At 36.1% G+C, this 23,999-nt stretch overlaps 1 protein-coding gene across 7 annotated transcripts in view; it reads right to left on the minus strand.

Annotated features, from left to right (window-relative positions):
* Positions 1-2,122: 2,122 nt before the first annotated feature.
* Positions 2,123-23,999, minus strand: part of DZIP3 (DAZ interacting zinc finger protein 3) — a 106,460-nt gene continuing 84,583 nt past the window's right edge. For 5 of the 7 annotated variants that reach the window (XM_032299168.1, XM_032299165.1, XM_032299167.1 and 2 more), the window contains 10 exons: positions 22,458-22,554; positions 20,899-21,002; positions 19,159-19,246; positions 17,454-17,555; positions 9,091-9,216; positions 6,844-6,983; positions 5,007-5,127; positions 4,367-4,510; positions 4,179-4,280; positions 2,351-2,659 (listed from right to left, as the gene is read on the minus strand). In XM_032299168.1, the coding sequence (XP_032155059.1) occupies positions 2,549-2,659; positions 4,179-4,280; positions 4,367-4,510; positions 5,007-5,127; positions 6,844-6,983; positions 9,091-9,216; positions 17,454-17,555; positions 19,159-19,246; positions 20,899-21,002; positions 22,458-22,554 (1,135 nt within the window). In that variant the 3' untranslated portion in view covers positions 2,351-2,548. Of the gene's footprint in view, positions 2,660-4,178; positions 4,281-4,366; positions 4,511-5,006; positions 5,128-6,843; positions 6,984-9,090; positions 9,217-17,453; positions 17,556-19,158; positions 19,247-20,898; positions 21,003-22,457; positions 22,555-23,999 lie in introns of all 7 variants that reach the window. The other 2 variants (XM_032299164.1, XM_032299166.1) reach the window with 1 other exon arrangement.

The following is a 23,999-nucleotide window of genomic DNA, read 5'->3' on the forward strand; positions in this document are numbered from 1 at the left end:
GTAACTAGCTATATGACCATGATCTTCAAGTGTGATATGGCTTGCTCTGTGTATCCACCCAAATGTCATCTTGTAGCTACCATAATTCTGTGTTGTGGGAGGGACCTGGTGGGAAATAACTGAATCATGGGAGTGGGTCTTTCCCATGCTGTTCTCGTGATAGTGAGTGAGTCTCACAAGATCTGATTTTTTTTTTTTTTTTTCCTTTTTTGGACAGTCTCCCTCTGTCACCCAGGCTGGAGTGCAGCAGCACAATCTTGGCTCACTGCAACCTCTGCCTCCTCCTAGGTTCAGGCAATTCTCCTGCCTCAGCCTCCCAAGTAGCTGGGACTACAGGTGTGTGCCACCATGCCCAACTAATTTTTGTATTGTTAATAGAGATGGGGTTTCACCATATTGGTCAGGCTGGTCTTGAACTCCTGAACTCATGATCCACCTGCCTCGGCCTCCCAAAGTGCTGGGATTACAGGGATGAGCCACCGCACCTGGCCTGATCTGACGGTTTTAAAAATGGGAGCTTCCCTGCACAAGCTCTCTGTCCTTGTCTGCTGCCATCCATGTAAGATGTGACTTGCTCCTCTTTGCTTTCCACCACGATTGTGAGGCCTTTCCAATCATGTGGAACTGTTAAGTCCATCAAACCTCTTTTGTAAATTGCCCAGTCTCAGGTATGTTTTTATCAGCAGAATGAAAAAGGACTAATACAAGGTGCTAGACAAGGTGGGGCTCTATAAATTCTAAATTCTGTAATTCTAAGACATTCTTGGTATTTTAAATCTCTAGATGACTGCCATCATTTTCTGGTATTTTTCCCTCACATGTTCAGGTCTATTCTTATTACAGAAGAATACGTTTAACATACAATTACAGAAGCAGAGGTTTCAAATAGAGATTTAAAGTACCTTCAAAATATATTTGGACTGAAATATACAGGTACAATTGTTTTTGAGTCAGGAAATATTTATTCTTCCCCATGAATTAAACTGTGAATACAAACCAAAGAACATTGATCTCACAAGGTAACTCTGAATTCTTTTAAATCTGAAACCAGAGATATGTACAACACTTACAGAATTCACACAACACTATTTTCAAAATAGATTTTTTACCCCTAAAAATGAAAATTCTTAGTGACAAGCTTTAGATATGCAACTTATCCCAGTGCGTATTAACTTTGTCACAAAAAGCAACTACAGACAAATAGTTTTCCCCTCTTCTGACATAGAAAGTGAAATTACAGACTTTTAAAGCAGAAAAAAATTTTCTCCAAAATGCAAATGATTAAAGTACAAGGAACAAATGAACAGAAGATCTCAATTATTCAATTGAGTGAATAATTCAGTTTGCATATTAACTCCTTTTCTTACCACTTCCTGATTTCTGATTCTGGTAAAATTTATCCTGTATCTACTGGGCAAGACACTGGGCACACAAAGAAGTTTTAGAAAAGGTCTACTGGTGTGCTGGTAAAGGTTTAACAACTAGCTCTTGACGGAAAGGTAGGTCTTCACTTATAGCATTTACCAATTTCTACGGTATAAATACTCCAACTGTGGCAGATTTCAAGCTACCAACAATTTGTCAACTGTCTCATAAAACTCCTCAAACTAATGATTGCTGCTCATAAACCATTATAAGGCAGCTCTGACACACCACCGTATGCTCTCTACCTTCAAGTAGCTCATAATCTCTTCGTGGGTACCTATTTAAGAGGATATAAAAGAATGGGGAATATTGAGATAAAACTTAAGTCAATTATATTTTTAAGAAGGTTTTAAAAGTTAGAAGGGGCTGGGCATGGTGACTCATGCCTGTAATCCCAGCACTTTGGGAGGCTGAGGCGGGTGGATCACCTGAGGTCAGAAATTCAAGACCAGCCTGAACAATATGATGAAGCCCTGTTTCTACTAAAAATACAGGGCATGGTGGCATGCACCTGTAGTCCCAGCTACTTGGGAGGCTGAGACGAGAGAACTGCTTGAACCTGGGAGGTGGAGGTTGCAGTGAGCCAAGATCCTGCCATTGTACTCCAGCCTGGGCAACAAGAGCAAAACTCTGTCTCAAAAAAAAAAAAAAAGTTAGAAGGAATGCAAATTTGTGTGATTTTCCTACTTCTTTACTATTTCCCTTTTCCTCTTGCTTAAATTTATTTCAGGAAATTATAGTGTAGAATACTTGAGGGGAGAATAAAGGATGAGTAAAATAAGAATTTTAAAAAGACAAGAAAAAACATTAAAACATCCTAAGAAATATACTAACAGTTATCATGTTTCCATTATAAGAAAAAACCTACTAAGATAAGAGCAAATATAGTGTAACTATTAAAATCCCATCTGCTTCAAGCCCCTTCAGTTCAGTTCACAAGTCCTGAAGATCTGTTCTGACTTCTTTGGCTGCTGTTTTGATAAGATTAGCTGGCTTCTTTAACACTATATTGAAGAGCACACAGCTTTACACCACTTACACAAGCAGCTCATAATAAAAGGCAGACCTAAATTTTGGAGTCTGAAAACTGAGCTTCCCCTACATAGGCACCCCCCACCTTATATCAGATCTTGGGCAACTGCCGGCTAGGATGACCAGGGAATTCTTCTGGTAGCAAAACGTGGAGTCTGCAGGTTGGACATGTCCCCTGTTGCATCAACCATGGTCTAATGCACTAAGGAGCAAAAAGATTTATGTCAGTCTCTCAAATTTAGGCTAGCAAAGGCAGTTGTCACTTCTTCTGGTGGATCTTTAAAGCCTTACCCTATGGATTGTCAAGCCAGTTACTGCAAACATGGTCCTTCCTATGGTTTGCTGAGCAAAGTAAGTGGTAAATGCACAATACCTTTCAGCCAGTTTATTCTATTAGAAATTATTTCTCCAATCCCCATTTTCAAGATGACTAGCAATTCCTCCTGACAAGGAAATTAGAGAAACTTGCTATATTCTTCCTTTGGTTTATTATATACTGTTCTCATTTATAATCCAGAAAAAGTCATAACTAATCTATAAAAGTCACTCTAGTACCTGGTATGAAATGCTTATGTTTGCAGTTAAAATCCCTAAATGACAAATATACTTCTCAGATTGTTTTTTTTGGTGATAACGACAGTAATTTTTGACCATGAACTATCTGTTAAGTCATTTGCTTGAATACTGACTCTCAAAAACAAATCATTTTTACCCATATAAATAATGGAGGAACAGGTCAGATGAGAGAGGATTAATATTAAGCACTATATATAATAGGCCCACTAACTATAGTCATAAAAAATAACATAGATGAATTATGTGCTTTCTACTCATGGGCAATGGCAAAGAGTAAATTAAGTTTTGTTGAACATGTATTTTCTAAATTATAGGAGCTTATAAACTTCAAAGGGGAAAGTCAATGGCTAAGGATCTTTCCTGGAGAACTTTTGGGATTAGGCATTTTGTGGATTTCTCTTTATATCAAAGCAAATGTAAAATACAATTCTATACCAGGTATCACATATTATATCTTTGAAATGATGTCTTAAAAACATGGGTTGACTGAACTGGCTATTATTAACTTCCCTGAAAAGCCTTTCTTTTGTATGATTTTCTTTTTCTGTGTCAAATTGCATATCTGCAGCAGAGGACTTGGATCATAAATTATACATCAACATAACTGCACGGCAGTAACACCAGAAGTTAATCTATATAAATGCCAAGAATCAACAAAAGACATGCCAACCTCACATTTTTCTAACATCAAACCTCAAGCCTGAGCATCTTTCAAAAGCAAATATAGGAGCCTGAATAGACTGCTAAGTCTTATGCTTTATGATGGGGGCTGTCATTAATTATGGACAAAGGACACTATATGGTATTTATAACATGTCAATTTCAAGTGGTGCTGTTGCTAGTTCTGCCACTAAACTACCACGTCAATTGACATTTGTCCCAGTTCTATTCAAAGGAACTGCCTACTGTGTACTATCTGAATATCCACATTGTCCCCTTATTCTGTAGGATAGATGGAGATCTGAGAAAGCACAGTGCAATCCATGGCTATGTATGGGAAAGGCATGTTTCTGTGTGGCACCCAAAAGCTCAGTTATACTCAGTGGAACTCCTGAGACAACAATAAATAGTGATGCATGTATATGATAGTAAGTAAGGCATATAAATCTCACTTAGCTGATCAATGGGAAAATTTAAAGGGTTACCTGAGCATGGAATTTGTGAGCACAAGGCAAAACTGAAAGGTTTTCTGGAGACAGATTCTCGTGACAGATCACGCAAGGCTCTTCTTCCTCCTCTTCCTCATCCTAGGGAAAATATAGAATATGTTAAATTTAGCTCATTTTTTCCTCCCAAATCTAAATGTGTACAGAATCAACAATTTCAGTCTCACTGGCTTATTGGCTCCTTCCCATGTGGCAGAACTTTGTGAAGTGAGGGGCCGCCAGGCTGGTTTTGGGGGCTGGGCAGCATTAGGCTGTGATGGAGAATGACTAGGTGAAACACAATTACCATTTGACGCTGATTTTCCTTGACTCTGAAAATAAGAATATAATGTTAATTTTTTCAGAATTGTCCCAAAATAGTAAGAACTGACACATTGTAGCACAGAATGGGGCATAGCGAGAACTAGCAAAAGGCTAAACAATCAGAATCATGAGAAATCCTGAACAAAAGTAAGGCAATACTTATATACTCAGAGCTAGGTAAAAACAAAAATAATTATATTTTAATTAAAATAAATCTTTCAAGAAAATTAGAAAATATCTCCCTCTTTAGACTCATTCAAAGTAACTAGAGCAAATTTCAAGGAGGTCAGTTTTATTCTAGAATGATTAGGTGATAGGTATTTCAAAAAGACTTCTGATATCATTTGTTAAGTTGAACTTGTTATTTACTGCTAATAGATGATTTAATATGATTACAAGTTGCTGATTTTATGAACAGATTATGGAGACATTTAAAACAGCTAACTACCAGAGATAAGGGCAGAGAGATACAGGGTTTTTTGTTTGTTTGTTTTTGCATTTTACCTGAGATTTTTTGGGGTCAATAAACTGGGAAATCTTGCAAACAATTTCATCAAATGTCAGTCCAGACAAGGACTTCCCATGAGCATCCTTCAGTTTTCGTAAAAAATCTGTAAGTTCCTTTCTGGAAGAGATCAAGGGAAGGAAAGAGCAGTAATGATTTTCCTTAATACCTTGAGGATGTGCCCACTAAAAGAGATATAAAATCCTAGCATATGATTCATATGTAGCATACAGAAAGGACTCTTTAGGTCTTTGATCTAAAAAGTGATCACAGGTCCACCTGCATTTATCTTAAACCAAAATGAAAACTCCTAATTGTGTTCATTAATGATACTTAACATTTTCATGAGTGATAAACTTGAGTACTATCTTTCCTTCCAAAAAGAGATTTTGTTTTTGAGACCTAACTAGGCAAAAATTAAGTTTATTCACCTATTTATGCACTGGGCTCTTTATACCATCTCTTTATACCATCTCTCTCAAGTGGTCTCTTCCTCAGGATAACATACTCATTTTTAGCTATGTTGCTATTGGGTTCTCTCTTCTTTATCAGTGTTAATAGTTGTACTTTTGTAAAACTCAGAAAACAAAGACTAAACAGAACAGGAGGCCAGGCACAGTGGCTCATGCCTGTAATCCCAGCACTTTGGGAGGCTGAGGGAGGTAGATCACCTGAGGTTGGGAGTTCAATACCAGCCTGACCAACATAAAGAAACCTTGTCTCTATTAAAAATACAAAAAATTAGCAGGGCATGGTGGCGCATGTAATCCCAGCTACTTGGGAAGCTGAGGCAGGAGAATTGCTTGAACCCAGGAGGCAGAGGTTGTCGTGAGCTGAGATCATGCCACTGCACTCCAGCATGGGCAACAAGAGCAAAACTGTCTCAAAAAGCAACAACAAAACAATGACAACAACAACAACAAACAGAACAGGAAAGCAAAAGTTAAAAATCACATTAATTATATAATGAAAGAACCTACAATTATTTTAATTGATATGTTCCTTTTCAATTGACCCAAAGCCTGCATCTACATTTTTGATGGGACAAATAAAATATTTTTCATTCCCAAATGAAGTGTCATGTCATCAGCCTTATGCAACTACCTTTGATTTATACCATATTCTTTGTAAACATATTTATAACAACTATACTAGAGTTCTATTTTTAGTATCTATTCACTATTATGAAATTTATAAAACTATAATTTAATAATGAAGTATGCCAGGATGTGTATTAAATGTATTCAAATAAAAATACTTGTGAAAACTAGAATTATTTCCTTAGACATAGGTTGAGATAAAATAAACTTCATTTGTGTAGGAGTAGAATTATATATCTTTCTACTAAAGATAGACTGTGAAAAACACAGTGAAGTCATGGTTTTTTGCATTTTTACTATGTTCTCTAACAAAGAAACTATAAGGATCCTCAAAATAAAGAACATTAGGAAACTAAACCCTGAAGATGTTTGGGCTTACGTAGCATACAATCAACTTAAAATTCACCTTTGGAGATAGGTTAAGATAATTATGGCGGTTAATACCATTAAAATTGGGTAGGTTTATATCTAGTTGTACTTTCAGTAAATGAGCAAACCTAAATTTAAAGTTATTCTCTCATGATTTGAGACTAGTAACTTTTTAATGAAGAAGTTCAGCATTGAACACTGCCCATTCTTGGTAAATTTCTTTTTTCCCTACCAAGGCCAAGGTAAGGAAACATCTGTATATTTTTTGTGTTTTTTAGGTTTCTCTAAAACGTTTCATTGCCACAATTAAGGCTATGAAAGTTGGAGAACATGATCTGTACCCACCAGTAAATAAAAACTAAGGTACCTGGTCTGTTGTGGAAAGGCAGTTTTCAGCCTGTCTGTAATTCTCTCCCAATTCATCATGGAGGGATCACTCCCCAGACCTGCACTGGGGGGCACGGCGTCTCCTACAGGCACTGGCAGAGTCCAGGCTATGCCAGTCATCTGTAAGGGGCAGAGAGTTATAGCCCATCAGGTTTAATTATTAAGAAGTGACATTCCTGTATTTCAGAAAATGGGTAGAATGAAGAAGAGTACTGGTATACACATTCTCTTTTTAGAGTTTTTCTCTTAACTAATATTTCTAATTGTTCATAACTGTTTTAAACTTAGTTTAAAAATAGGACAAAGAAAATGGGTAGAATGAAGAATACTAGCATACACATTCCCTTTTAGGGTTTTCCTTTTAACTAATACAAACAATATTTCTAATTGTTTATAAATATTTAAACTAATCTTTAAAATAGACATGCTTGCTTCAGTAATTACACACACGTACAGAAAAACATGAAGGCTGTTTACTGCCATTTTTTTTAACAGTGAAAACTGAAAACAACCTGAGGTCTATAAATAGAGGAATGAGTAAATAAATTATGACACATCTAATCAAGTTTTTAAAAATAGATTCATATGTCTGGGCATAAGAGATGGCCATGAATTATGATTTTTTAAAAAGTCTGTGGCATATGATTTATGAAATGACTTCCTTTTACATTAAAATTTTTTAAATACATATGTATACACAGAGAAAGATCTGTAAATTACAGTGTGTAAGAAGTGATTATTTCTTAGGGATTCAACTGCACAGTAACTTTGTTTCCTAATGTGCTTACATTTCTATATTATTTGCATTTTGTGATTAGCATATCTACCTTTATGACAAGAAGGTAAAGTTAAATTTTCAAACCACCAAATAAAGATGGGAACACCACTAGAATTGCTCTCCCAATGTCTCATCAATGTAGACAATGATGGTGTAGAAGTTGTAGTGACACTTAGCTGTGAAACTATCAGTTTTCCCCACATTTTATTGTAGTTCCTTCTTAAGATTCTAATTAAATAATACAATAAGTGAATATTTTTGGAGTGTCCATTTGATTACTCAGATAATTATGAATGACGCACCTTCTATGTAAGGCTCTAATGAGTTATTTTCAAATATTAGGTTATTATTCGTGAAAAACTAGTAACTAGTAGCAGTCATTGGAATAATTTGTACAAAGCCTAGTAAGTGAGAAACAGAATATTGCTTCTCAGAAATCTGAATTTGTTTCAATGTCAAGCTTTACCCCAGGAATCAGAAAGTAATCTTATTACGGGGTTAACATATTTTAATGTTTTCAATAAAAATTTATCAGAGTTCCTTATAGAATGGTGGGAAACCAAACTGCAAGAGTTAACACTGTAATATCATAATAATAAAAAGATGTGTTACTTGTTAAAGACTATATACATATTTGTTTGTAGACAGGTAGTCTCGACAATAATAAGCAGAGTCCATCTGACTATATATTTCAAAAGGAAACTGTTAACAATATATGGGGACCAGAAAAGAAAAGAAACAATTAAATGCACCTAAATATACTTAAAAGAAATTCAAGATTAGAGAATTTTCATTAATTATATCTAACATCATTCTTTTGGCACATTTTTCTTTAATAAAAGAAGCTTACCTTTGCCAAGATTACAACTGATAATTCTGGTAATTTTAAATGTATTTGTTCCTTCTTCAAGTTTGGATAAAGTTTATCTGGCTATTTGTAGCTGGGGAGATTTATAACTTTACAGTATATGTTCCAAGAGGATGCTATTCATATCATCTGTTTATAGATATAGTTGATACACTGTCGTACTATGTGTGTGTACGTGTGTGGAAATAAAATTTTCTTTAGTTTTGTGCTATAATTTAGTTTGTTGTGATTTGGCTTCTTTGCTTTTCAATCTTCCCAACAACCATGCCCCAAAATTCTATTAAAAATATCAATTTACCCTGCATTGTTGCCTGTTCAGAAGCAATGCTATAATTTTAGGGACTCTCTAGTATAAAAACATTTATTTTTGTATCCCAGAATTAAGCTATTATCAGTTAAATAATATATGTAACACCCTGAGTACAGTGCTTCACAGGAAGTATTCATTCAGTTATCACCACCACCACCACCGCCACCATTATCATATCAGATAAAGGAACAAAGTGAATATACTCATTCAGGAAGCCCACTATAGTAATAAAAACACTAATTAACATCTATTCCACCAAGAAAGCTTTTACCAGGGGGGCTCTAGGTTGGCCAGTTGCAGAGATGACTCCTGGGCAAACTGCAGGCATTTGAGGAACAGTAAGTATGGGTCTAAAGAAAGATTCTTTCACAAGGGGTCTTCCTAAGAACTGCTGCATCTAAAACAGAAAACATAAACAATAATGACAAACAAAAAACCCCACACATATTTATGTATTTATATATGCAACCATCTAAATTCATACAGCAATAATGAGGGGCGACACTCATTTGAACTCAAGATGCAAAGCACATTAGAAACAATGTATGTCAGAAAATTAAATATATGAATATCCAAAAAACAAAGGGCAATGAGATATACTGAAAACAGCATTAAGAAAGAGAGAAAAGAAATAGATTCTAGTCATATTTCTCTCTATCTAGCTGAATAACCTTGGAAATCAATTTTTTAATCTATAAAATGAGAGGGTCTGATAAGGTAATGTTTAAGGTTCCTTCCCAACTGTAATCACATAAGACTATGCAAAGAAGATTCTCAAGAAGTATTATCCCTGGTGGTGGACAATAATGATAATGAGAAATTTCACAAAACAACCCAAAGTTATCCACAGACAATATTTCTTTCTTTGTTTATTGGAGGTAATACTTGATGAAATTCTGACTTAATGTTTAGCTCCAAGGAGAGTTGGAAGAGGAAGTAAGATGAGCCTGGGAGATAAACTCTGCTATAGTGACTTGGAGATATGCTTGTGGGTATTACCATACTTCCCAGGGGATTGTGGAAATCTAGACTTTCTTAGCAGCTATCTGTGGAAAATAGGTAGCTTGTTGGCTGGAGTAGAGTAAGGGGTAGATTTATTGAATATGTACTATATTCCAGGCCTAGTACTGGCATAAAGCATAAAATAGGAGTTCAATAACAATTTGTTATTGAAGTTAAAAAATGAGCAACAGCAACATAGCTCTAAATAATGATCCTAAAACTAGCATTTGAAAAATTAATGGAGAACTTTACAATGGATAGGCTGGATTGGCATTTGATTCTTAATGTCTGAAAAGAAAGACCATTATATGCCTGCTGGGTAAGAAAAGGAGATTTTTGAAACAACTGGGGAAATCTAATTTACTGAGTATTAAAAATTATAACTTTCTTAGGTAAGACAATGGTGTTATGATTACATCCAGTAGGAGTTCCTCATCTAAGATGTATCCTAAAGTATAAATAAATTGTATGATATCTGAGGTTTGCTTTAAAATATTCCAGTGGAGAGAAAAAAGAGAATGACATAAAACAAGGCTGAAAATATGTTGATAATGTTGAAGCTGGCTCCTGGGTTTGAAGAGGTTCATTATACTATTTTTTACATTTTTTTTAATTTTTTTTTTTTTTTTTTTGAGATGGAATCTCGCTCTGTCACCAGGCTGGAGTGCAGTGGTGCAATCTCAGCTCACTGCAACCTCCACCTCCCGGGTTCAAGTGATTCTCCTGCCTCAGGCCCCCGAGTAGCTGGGACTACAGGCATGTGCCACCATGCCCAGCTAATTTTTGTATTTTTTAGTAGATATGGGGTTTCACTATGTTGGCCAGGATGGTCTTGATCTCTTGACCTCGTGATCCGCCCACCTTGGCCTCCCAAAGATGTATCAATTTTTTTTACATGTGAAGTCTTAAAAAAATGAATTAATGGTGGGTACTGAGTCAACAGTCCTGCTCTGTTTGACAGCCACTATTAACTAACACTTTATTTTATTTTCAATTGACATATAATTGTACATATTTGTGGGGTACAATGTGATGTTCTAATACATGTATATACTGCGTAGTAATCAAAGGGTAATTGGCATATCCATTATCTCATTCATCATTTCTTTGTGATTGTAATATTCAAAATACTCTCTTCTGGCCATTTTGAGATATACAATGCCTTGCTGTTAACTATAATCATCTTACTAATAAAACATCAGAACTTATCCTTCCTTTCTAATTGTACTCATTGACCAACCAAACTCTCACTATGCTCCCTTTCCATCTACCCTCTATAGTCTCTGACAACCACTGTTTTATTCATTAATTCTATCAAACCAACTCTTTTAGATTCCACATGTGTGTGATCAGGCAGTATTTGTCTTTCTGTGTCTGGCTTAATTAACATAATGTCCTCCAGGGTCATCCATATTGTCACAAATGACAGGGTATCATTCTTTTTTATGACTAAATAATATTTCATTGTTTATATATACATTTTCTTTATCCATTCAACCTTTATGGACATTTAAATTGATGCCATATCTTAGCAATTGTAAATACTGCTGCTGCAATGAACATGGGAGTGCAAATGTCTCTTCAGGATACTTGACTTCATTTCCTTTCCCACTATAGCCAGTAGAAGGATTGTTGGAACATATGGTAGTTCTATTTTTATTTTTTTAAGGAACCTTGACACTGTTTTCCATAATAGCTGTGCTAATTTACATTACTACCAACAGTGTGTAAGGGTTATCTTTTCTCCACATCCTGGCCAACATTTGATATCTTTTGTCCTTTTGGTAATAGCTATTCTAACTAAAGCAAGGTGATATCTTGTAATTTTGATTTGCATTTCCCAGAATTCTTCTTATCTATCAATATGATGTATCTTTCCATTTATTTGTGTCCTCAATTTCTTTCATCAATGTTTCCTTAATTGTACTTTAGGTTCTGGGGTACATGTGCAGACCATGCAGGACTGTTACATAGGTACACACATGGCAATGTGGTTTGCTGCCTCCATGCCCCCATCACCTACATCTGGCATTTCTCCCCATGATATCCCTCCCCAACCTCATCAATCCCCCACTGTCCCTCCCTTGCCCCCAGCAATAGACCCCAGTATGTGATGCTCCCCTCCCTGTGTCCATGTGTTCTCATTCTTCAACACCCACCTATGAGTAAGAACATGCAGTATTTGATTTTCTGTTCTTGTGTCAGTTTGCTGAGAATGATGGTTTCCAGATTTACCCATGTCCCCACAAAGGACACGAACTCATCATTTTTATGGCTGCATAATATTCCATGGTGTATATGTGCCAAATTTTCCTTGTCCAGTCTATCGTCGAAGGGCATTTGGGTTGGTTCCAGGTCTTTGCTATTGTAAACAGTGCTGCTATGAACATACGTGTGTATGTGTCTTTATAATAGAGTGATTTATAATCCTTTGGGTATATACCCAGTAATGGGATTGCTGGGTCATACGGAATTTCTATTTCTAGATCCTTGAGGAAGCGAAACACTGTCTTCCACAATGGTTGAAGTAGTTTACACTCCCACCAATAGTGTAAAAGTGTTCCTATTTCTCTTCATACTCTCCAGCATCTGTTGTCTCCAGATTTTTTAATGATCACCATTCTAACTGGCGTGAGATGATATCTCAATGCAGTTTTGATTTGCATTTCTCTAGTGACCAGTGATGATGAGCATTTTTTATGTTTGTTGGCCTCATATATGTCTTCTTTTGAAGTATCTGTTCATATCCTATGCCCACTTTTTTTTTTTTTTTTTGAGACGGAGTTTCACTCTTGTTACCCAGGCTGGAGTGCAATGGCGCGATCTCGGCTCACCGCAACCTCCGCCTCCCGGGTTCAGGCAATTCTCCTGCCTCAACCTCCTGAGTAGCTGGGATTACAGGCACGCACCACCATGCCCAGCTAATTTTTTGTAGTTTTAGTAGAGACGGGGTTTCACTGTGTTGACCAGGATGGTCTCGATCTCTTGACCTTGTGATCCACCCGCCTCGGCCTCCCAAAGTGCTGGGATTACAGGCTTGAGCCACCGCGCCCGGCCATGCCCACTTTTTGATGGGCTTGTTTGCTTTTCTCTTGTAAATCTGTTTTAGTCCTTTGTAGATTCTGGATATTAGCCCTTAAATAGGTAGATTGCAAAATTTTTTTCCCATTCTGTTGGTTGCCAGTTCACAAATGATTGTTTCTTTTGCTGTACAGAAGCTCTGGAGTTTAATTAGGTCCTATTTGTCTATTTTGGCTTTTGTTGCCAATGCTTTTGGTGTTTTAGTCATGAAATCCTTGCCTATGCCTATGTCCTGAATGGTTTTGACTAGATTTTCTTCTAGGGTTTTTATGGTATTAGGTCTTATGTGTAAGTCTTTAATCCATCTGGAGTTAATTTTAGTGTAAGGTGTCAGGAAGGGGTCCAGTTTCTGCTTTCCGCACACTGCTAGCCAGTTTTCCCAACACCATTTATTAAACACATAATCCTTTCCCCATTGCTTGTTTTTGTCAGGTTTGTCAAAGATCAGATGGTTGCAGATGTGTGGCATTGCCTCCAAGGCCTCTGTTCTGTTCCACTGGTCTATATCTCTGGTTTGGTACCAGTACCATGCTGTTTTCAACAATGTTTTATAGTTTCCGGTGATCTTTCTCCTCTTTGGTTAAATTTATTTCTAGGTATCTTTGTTTTTTATAGCTATTGTAAATGGGATTTTCTTGATTTCTTTTTCAGATTGTTCACTATTAGTATACAGAAATGTTTTGATCCTTGCATGTTGATTTTGTATCCTAAATTTTTACCAAATTCGTTTGTTAGTTCTAGGTGTTTTTAAGTGGAGTTTGGGATTTTCTATATATAAGATCATTTGTCTACAAAAAGGGACAGTCTGACTCCCTTCTTTCCAATGTGGATGTCTTTTATTCCTTTCTCTTGCCTAACTGCTCTGGCAAGGACTTCTAGTACTATTTTTAATAGAAATAGTGAAAGTGTCTTGCCTTGTTTCAGATCTCAGAAGAAATACTTTTAAACCTCTTCCCATTTAGTATAATGGTAGCTGTGGGTGTGTCATATATGGCCTTTATTGTGTTGAGGTATGTACCTCCTATACCTAGTTTTTTGAGAGTTTTTATCATCAAGTATGTTGAATTTTATCAAATGCTTTTTCTGCATCTATTGAAATGGTCATGTAGTTTTTGTCCTTCTTTCTATTGATATGATATATCCTATTTACTGATTTGTATATTTTAAATAACCATTCCATGATCTTTTTAATGGTACACTTCTTTGAGGACTGTGGTCCCAGCACTTTGGGAGGCTGAGGCGGGCAGATCTTGAGGTCAGGAGATCAAGACCCCATCCTGGCTAACACGGTAAAATCCCATCTCTACTAAAAATACAAAAAATTAGCTGCCGTGGTGGCATGCGCCTGTAGTCCCAGCTACTCAGGAGGCTGAGGCAGGAGAATCCCTTGAACCCAGGGGGCAGAGGTTGTGGTGAGCAGAGATTGTGCCACTACACTCCAGCCTGGGTGACAGAGTGAGACTCCGTCTCTAAACAAACAAACAAACAATGAAACACATGGAATTACTGGGTAAAACTGGGAACAATCCACACTTTCAAATAATTCTTTAGTTAGACTACTATGTAAGCCTGGTAACCACTCCTTATAACACTAGAATCCCAGAGATAGATGGAACAGAGTGGTCAGATCATCCAGTACCATTTCCTAATTCATTGATGGGAAAGCAAAAGTCTAGAACAGCTGATTTTCCCAGGATCAACATAGCTCTTCACAAAGTTAGGATCTGAACCCAGACATCATTAGCGTACTGCAATTGTATATACCATCTCAATTTATAGCAAATAACACTGTAACGTTTCTAGCTGCTGTTCTCCCAAACTCTCTCCTCTGAAGCTCAGTGGTCAACAATGTTTGTACATTAATACAACTGTTAGCTTAATCAAGCACAGTAGTGACCCTAATTAGGAAGCACAAAAGATACATGTGAACCCCTCAAAATGTTAGCAAAGGATGCCTATGAATTACCACGCAGCCTAACTGCTAGTGGGTTTTTATACTTAACTAAATCTGGGTAAGACACATCACATGTCAGACCTAAGAGAGTCTCCAAAGGGATAAAAAAAGATCTAGAGGGGTATGGAGGTCAAGGTTTGAGTATGTTTTTCAGCTATAGAGTATCACTTGTATCAGACAGCCAAGGCTTATACTGGTCCGGTTCCAGGAAACACCAAACAACAACTCTATATCTAGCTTAATAGTCTCTGGAGCCATTTTATAGTTAGAGGCATGGAAGAGTTCCATGGAAGAACCATGGAACTACAATCTAAGGGCAGTATTTTGAATATGGGCAAAGAGAACAGTGTTTTTAGATATCCTACAAAAAATATATGTTACTGCAGGGAATCTTTGGAATTTCTTTGGAACACATTCCTTATCAGAGTAGTTGGGTATGATGACGATCTAAGCCTAGAATAATAATGTTCATAATCCAGTGTTCCTAAAGAAAATGAATTGACCAAAAATATAAAAGGCAATACTATCATTCCAAACTAAAGCCCATGGCGTATGTCACATAATTCTTTTAGCTATGGATCCTGCTTTTGAAACAGTGTAACTCCATACAAATGATGTAATTTTTTTTTTAGGGAAACAGTGTATTTATTCCATGCATTTTGTTCTGGCAAGGCAGATCTACTGTTGAGATCCACAGCCTAGAGAATCTGACACAGGTAGATACAGAGAACAGTTATAATGTTTCACTGTTTACATGCAAGCTGGCATATGTACTACGCTACAGAATTCCCATCAAAGTCACCAATTAACAAAATGAATTAATTACTCACTATATGTCACTCACACAGAACAGAGACGAAGTAATCAGGAGAGAAGTCAGAGTTATCCAGTAAAAAGTAATCGGAGGTGTGTTTACATGAATAAAGATATCTTTCAATAAGAAAAAGTAGATTAGCAAAGCTAAACTCTGCATTTCTTTTTTTATTTTTATTTTTTATTGTATTTGTGCTCTGGGGTATATGTGCACGTCCTGCATCCTGCAGGATTGTTGCATAGGTACATATATGCCATGGTGGTTTGCTATCTCCATCCCCCACCCCCTGTTGCCTACATCAGGCATTTCTCCCAGTGTTCTCCCTCCCCCTCTTCTCCACCCACTCTGCGCTGTCCCCCCCTCCTCTCCTCTCCACCCCCTCACCTAGCCCTGTGAGTATTGTTCCCTTCCCTGTGCCCAAGTGTTCTCATTGTTCATCATTCACCTATGAGTGAAAACATGCGGTGTTTGGTTTTCTGTTCTTGTGTCAGTTTGCTGAGAATGATGGTTTCTAGGTTCATCCATGTCTCAAAAAGGACAGGAACTCATCGTTTTTTATGGTTGCATAGTATTCCATGGTGTATAATTTTTAAGTTCTTTGTTATACTCAACCATGAAGAGAAATAACATTTCAGATTTCTATTATAAGCAGGAGTGGTGATATCAAAGTCATCTGTCCCCAAATATCTTACACTTTTCCTCTCTTCCTACCGCCAGATTCCTAAGGATAATAAAAATTATCATCTAATGACACCCTTGTAAAATGTCTTTTGGAAAGCTGTGTGCATTTACTGGGTTTGGGTACTATGTTTCCCAGAAATACAGCACAGGGATTAGTTTATCTGATCAAGATCCACTGGCCCCTAACAACAAGGAGAGAAGGGGCAAAAGTGGAAGCTGTCCTTGCTGTTGAAGGTAGAATAGAATATAAAACTTCACAAAAAGAAAGTCTAAAGTAGATATGCAGAGGTGAGGTCCAGCCATCTAGTGTATTACACTGAGATTTCAGTCATCTAGTGCAGTGGTCCCCAACCTTTTTGGCACCAGGGACTCGTTTCCTGGAAGACAATTTTTTCATGAACTTGGGAGCAGAGATGGTTTCAGGAGAATTAAAGCCCATTACATTTACTGTAACATAGAATTAGTGGTAGCCCCAAGCTTGTGTTTCTGCAACTAGATGGTCCCATCTGAAGGTGATGGGAGACATGACAGATCATCAGGCATTAGATTCTCACAGGGAGCGCAAAATCTAGATCCTTCACACGCACAGTTCACAATATGGTTTGCACTCCTGTGAGAATCTAGTGCCACAGCTGATCTGACAGGAGGCGCAGCTCAGGTGGTAATATGAGCAATGGGGAGCAGCTGCATATAGATAAAGTTTCACTTGCTCACCCACCGCTCACCTCCTGCCGTGCACTCCTCCATGGCCCAGGGGTTGGGGACCTCTGATCTAGTTGGAAATATGAGGGCACTGGGAATTCCAAGTATTCATCATTTAGCTCCCACAAGGTAGGTGAAATAGAATGAATGAGAAAATATTACTCTACATATATAAAATGCTTCACTAAAATCCAGTGATACAACCTATTGAATAGGCCTCAGCCGTCTAATTATATCATCTGGTGACTAGAAGGTATGGTCATAATTACAATTGATACTCACAATATGTGACTATTCCATTTTGAACACACGTTAAACATACTGTATATTCAGTATTTCACAGCCCTTACCATTTTGTCAAAATGAAAAGGGCAATTACTCAAAATGTTCTATTTCTTACCAGTATCTCCGGACTGGGTGGTGGAGGAGGAAGCTGGACTGGAGGCAAGGTACTCAAGGCAAATCCTTGCTTTACTTTGTTTATTTGTTCATTGTACTGTGTCTGGTAGGAAAAGAGCAAAAACACTTTAGAGTGCAACCAACTTTAAAGAAACAGAATATGGGAATACTTGATGTAGTTTTGAATAATACAACATAGAAGATGGGTTCCCAACTTGTCAGAAATAACATAAAAACAGGTTCTGACTGAAAAGGAAAATTTTACAGGCCATCCCCACATGTAAACAGTTGTATTTTTAGGAGTGGTTATTGGTTAATAAGAAACAGAGACACAGACAATTCAGGGATCCTTGTGATAATTCCTTAGTGTTTCCATAATTTTCAGCTCTAAATTAGGAAACACTGATATAAAGTACAAAAAGAGATTAAAGATTCAAGAAGCTATAAATATTATACTGGCAAAAAAAACAGGAAAAAAACGTATTTGTAACAAAGAGTTAAACTACTTGCAAATGTTCATTTTAAAAACTGAAGGAAACACTATAGAGATTACTTATTAAATTCTACATTGTGTTTATCTCAACATCTCTAACTCTAGCTTGCTCCGGGTCCATATATATTTTATTCTCTTGGATTTTGCCAAAAATGAGACTCCAACCTGGAAGTTTAACAACACACTTTCAACATTTTTTGGCATTGTCCTCACTTTTGCTTACCATATTATTTTGTAAAGAGCTGGAAAAGAAAGTCTTATAAAACAAAACGTTTAGAAACTTCTGCACAGAGGACATGTGCTCTGAAGGGCAGGTCTTGTAAGGCCAAAATTTTGAATAAATCCAACAGAAATGCTAAGCATCACTAAAGATTGAGTAAGAAAGAGTTTAGAAACAGTGAAAACCCCCAAAGGAGCAGGACAAATATACAGTACTTGGCATTTCACAATTTAATGACAATGCTTTTTTTTCTGATAGTGTTGTGAAATCACAAAACAATCAACATTACATATCAACCTTTATGTGTGTGTGTGTGTGTGTGTGTGTGTGTGTGTTCTAAAACAAAATTAATTAATAAATATTCAGTGGATTATCTTCTGTAGCATCGTTCCACCAGTACTTAGGAATTTACTATTTTGCATTATAGAATAATTACATAAACAGTTAGAATGAAAACTAATACAGATCTACTTGATTTTCCTTTTAATGCTATAAACACATTATTACTCAGAATACATGAAAACATTTAGTTTTTATTCCAATTTCTGTTTTAGAGACAGTCTCACTCTGCTGTTCAAGCTGTAGTACAGTGAGATGATCATAGCTCACCATAACCTGAGCACCTGGCTCAAGTGATCCTCTCACCTCAGCTCCCAAAATTCTGGGATTATATGCATGAGCCACTGTGCCCACCCAAAACATTTAGGTTTGATTGGGGCATTGTTAGGTTTAAAATTCAAGGAAAGCTAGGTGTGAGGGCACAATTTTTTAATTTATTGTTTTCTTGACTAAGGATATAAAAGACTACATGTGTGAGTCAAGGATGTTACCTACAACTAACCACATAGAAGTAATATCAAACTGAAGGCATAAACTTTTATAACTAAAATGGAAAAATATATTCTTCCTTAAATTTTTTTACTAATATGTCTTCTAGCTTTACACCACCTATAACATTAAGCCAATTTACTCTAAATATATTTCAGGACTTACCCTGAGGAATGCAATCTTGTTTCTAACATCTGCCACTATGGCATTCCAACTGTCTACCGCAGCTTTTAATTGAAGTGATTCTAGGTTGCTGTTGTAGAAAACGAGACATAAAAGAAAGCTCTTTCTTTTTATAACACTTAAGTTTTCCAAACATTTCTATCATGCTTTCTAGCATATATGTCAACAAAAAACAAAATTACCCCCATCACAACAACAATTACCTCAAATGCACATAAAGATGTACAGACAGGTTTGTTACTAAAAATAAGTACAAAAACCAGTAACAAAAAAATTAATTTTTCAAGAGCAAATATAATTTATGCTTCCAGAACAAGTTTTCTTCTATCTTGATGATGTATTTTTAGTACATATTATAAAACCTTTATAAGGAATCTTTCCAATGAAGCAGGAAAATCTTAGTCATCTAATACAGCAGTGTTCTCAAAAATGTTAACTCATGTTGGAAGCAAGTTTTGGACTATCTTCATATTAACTATGAAATCCAAAAGCAATGGTTGGCCTACATGGCTCCTTTCAAATTAGAAAAAAATACTGTCTATGGAAAGGATAAATTAGAAATACCCTCTCTCTCAGGATGAATGAGGTTGCTGCCTTTATACAGTATATAAATTGCACAAACAATAGTTATATCAACTCATGCCTATCAAATGACTTAACAAAAGTAGAAACAACTTTGAAGTTGTTAGGGTCTATGATCTCTAGAAAACAAATTTCATATGGTTTTTTAAAAGGTTCTATCCATTATAACATCCCACGCCAGTATCACCCAGCCCAACAATTTTATAAGAGCTGACTAAGTTATCACTAGGATCATCTCATATAAAGAAGCTTCATAATATCCTAATCTATACAGCATTCTTTCCTTCTAGCAAGCAAAGATAGACTGACCATTTACAACAGTACTTCCCTGACTTGAACGCACATCAGTATATCCTGATAATCTTGCTCATCAGACTCTGATTATTTAGAATTAAAGAACAGTGCTGATTATTAAAATGATAATCATTTAAAAATAATGATGCCTGGTCCCAGAGATTCTAATTTAATTAATTCTTTAAGTTTGAAGGTATATCCCATAAGATTATAAATTTAAGGAGAATTTCATGCAACCTGTTCAATATTTGAAAATTACTCTATAATTACTATAAAAGCATAGCAGAAAACTACCTTTAACATATGATTTAGGTGTTAAATATTGACGTTTCCCTCAACATATTCCCTAGGTATTTAAAATCAGGCATTACATCGCTTCTCGGCCTTTTGGCTAAGATCAAGTGTAAAATCAGGCATTACAAAGGAAAACCATTAGAAAAAAAAGTCTTCCAATTAGAATCCACCTTGTTTCATAAGTATCTGGTATTCATGTATATCTCTGACTGAGAGACTTTTGATCTACTTCACGACGGAGGAAGGGAAAAATCTTTTAGCAGGTATTATTGTACACAGTACTCAGTAGACTTCTCAGTGTTTCAGCAGAAGCAGCCAAGTACAAGCATCAAAGTAACTAAATGACTTTTGAGGTTTAAAAATGAAAACAACAAAAGCTTCTGGTAAAAGGAATTTCACAGGAAAAAAAATGAAAACCCACAAAACCCATAAGAGCTTCTTTAAGAACTCTGATGTCACATATGTAAAACACATCACAGATTACATTCAACTGTGGAGACAATTGCTAACATCTCTAAGATTAAGATGCATTAAGGAAGAGGGAAAGGTTACCTTGCTGCCATGTGAGTCACCCTGGCAAGTTGATTGAGACATTCCTTTTCAGTCTGCTCCAGATGAAGCAAACCAAAATCCCTACGACACTGTAAGAAATACACCTACAGGTTTTTGAGAGAAAGAGAAAGAAGTTGAAGGTGTGCTTGTAAAAGAACATTCTCTTCTCAATCATCTCAAGTAAATTTAAAGCTATTTCTCAATTTCTTCCAATAGTATCTGGGTTTCTTGACCATTCAAGATACATTACAAAAGCTTTTAAATCAATGCCACCTCTGCAATTCTAATTTCCTTATTTAATGGTTAATAGGTTGGTAAACATTCTAGAATATATCTTTTCAAATTTGTACTCATACTGGAATCATCTCAGAAACTTTCAAAAATAGTGCCTTGGTCGCAGATATTCTAATTTGATTGATACTAGTTATAGCTTGGGCACTGGCATTTTTAAAAACTCTCTGGTAATTCTAACATGCATTAAAGTCTGAGAACACTCCTGCTATCTATTTTTTCTCATTGATGAAGAGGTAACAAAAACATCAGACCATACAGAAAGATATGGGTTTGGAGACTACATGGTCCAGTGTCTCTCCTGTAGCAGGAAACCTTTCTGTATCACTACTTGCACAGTCATTTAGCCTCTGTTTTTCACTACTAATCACTCAGTATTCACTAAAATACACTGTTGGGCAGCATTAAGTATTAGAAAGTTCTTCCTTTTCAAAATTAACAATACAAGCACAAAGAAATTTACTGATTAAAAACAATAAAAAAACACTGTATACACTTGAGCTTTTAAAAGAATCTGAACTTGTTCTTTTGTTAAAGCTAGTATCCCAACAATATTCTTCATGAATTTTTGGTTCAGATACTACTTCTTGGTTGCTGACTTTCAGGATTCCAAGTTCTCTGCTGGAGAACAGAGTTTACCCATGACAGAGGTGGAGGGTTTGTAATGTTTTTAATGTCAGGAAGCTCTCTAAAAATGTGAGTCTTATTGTATATCAAGTTTGGTTATGTACAAATGAAAATTACATACACACATACAATCATATTTATTTGGAGAGACCCTAGCTGTGGTGTTCTAAGCTAATTTACAAAAGTTTGGGTAATTTTATGGCAGTCTGAAAAGCAAGTTGGTTTTTTACATTCAGGTGTATGATGTGTCTGTATTTTTGTAAGATCTATATAGGAAGTGGCAGACAAATAAGATATTGTGACAGTAGTAAAATGTTATTATTAGAAGTCTGGCTTAGTGACTTGGTTTCATGAGAATTTCCCAAGATGTCTGTATTTGCTATACACACTGCAACAGACTGATTTCTTCGAGTCACTGGGGGAGAACAACATAAGATCATCAAAACTGAAGTATTCATACATGATAGGCCAATGAGTCAAAAAAGCACAAGACTTTGAGCTGTATTTTCCTGGCTGATCCTAAGATGTCTTATTTCTGTTTATACAAAAAGTAGTCTTTTAAAAATTCTTTAGTATATGGTATACAAGTAAAACTTTCCCCCAACACCCCATACCCCGGCCCTCATTTGTTTGGTTTTTACCTCGGCTGTTAAAGCTCTGCTAGTTTCTGCATTCAGTTTGCTCACGTATGTTTTCATTGTGCTTTCCAGATTATGCTTTTCCATTTCCCACTGAGATCTGAAATATATGATCATTAAAGACTCAGCAATATTACATCAAGCACAGCGTTTTTCATCTTATTCAGGAGGAAAAAAGTTATACAATCAGTAGGAAGTTATTTCTTGGAAAAGTGTATAGCACATGGAAACAAGAGAAGATATTGTTCAATCCCTGCTGTTATCCTTTACTATCAATAATATAGAAGTTTTAAAGCTATCAGGGTATAGGTTATGATTCAAAATGTGGCTCTGAAATCAAGTTGTCTGAGGATGAATCTCAGCTCCACAGCTTATTAAATGTTAAAACCCCTCAGCAAGTACAATGAACTGAATGTTTGTGTCCCCCCAAAATTCGTATGTTGAAATCTTAACCCCCAAGGTGACAGTATTAGGAGGTGGTACCTTTGGTAGATGATCAGTCATGAGGGCACAACTCTAATGAATGGAATTAATGCCCTTTTAAAAGAGGCCTGAGAGAGCTCCCTTGGATGCCTTCTGCTATGTAAAGTTACAGCAGAAGACGACTGTTTATGAGGAAATAGATCCTCACCAGATACCAAATAGGCTGCCACTTTGATCTTGGACTTCCCAGCTTTCAGAACTGTGAGAGATACAATTCTATTTTTATAAGTCACCCACTCAGTAGTATTTTGATATACCAGCTCAACCTAAGACCACAAGCTACTTAATTTCTCTATACCTCAGTTTAGAGGAAAAAATAGTACTACCTACCTTAAAGAGCTATTGTGAAAATTAATTCAGATAATACAAGGCACTTTGTGTTTGGCACATAATAAGCACTAAATAAATGTTAGCTAGTATCATGATTAATATGTTCTACATGAAATTTCTATAAGCTTTTTTGTATTCCAACAATAACAACCACATAGGTTTTTATTATTCCTGTCATTAAGTGAAGTCACTGCATTAAAATATTTGATTGGTTATTTCAGTGTTCATAGTCAATGTTTTTGACAGAAAGCACACCCTATAGTTTGAAAGGGAAGGAGGGAGATGATGGTAAAGACATTGTTTACCATCATTCCAAGGACATTAGGGAAGTGGTTACCTTTAAGGTTTCTTTTTTTATTCTCATCTCAGTTTCCTACACTTGACTCCAAGAATTCTATATACAAATCAAATTCTAAATTTAATGAAAACAATTAATTGAAAATATAGCATTATAATAGAGACAGTCAAAGGCCATCCTCAATGTTTTATTATTAGAAACACTTGGATACTTGAGGACCTAACAAACATTGATGAGAAACTTGGTAACAATATCATCACTACAATAAGTATCATTAAAGCTAGACTTTCTTGAGGAGAAAAAAATAAAGCTCTTAAAGCAGATATATTAACATAAGAGGAATTATTATTTTTTAATGCTATTGCTGCAGTCCCAATATTCTCTCTCTTCTCTCTCCCTTCCATAATTTGTATACCTTCCTAAGAGTGTCTGCT

Source organism: Sapajus apella, unplaced genomic scaffold, assembly GCF_009761245.1.
Source record: "Sapajus apella isolate SASKATOON/1434 unplaced genomic scaffold, GSC_monkey_1.0 scaffold40, whole genome shotgun sequence".
NCBI classification, from domain to species: domain Eukaryota; kingdom Metazoa; phylum Chordata; class Mammalia; order Primates; family Cebidae; genus Sapajus; species Sapajus apella.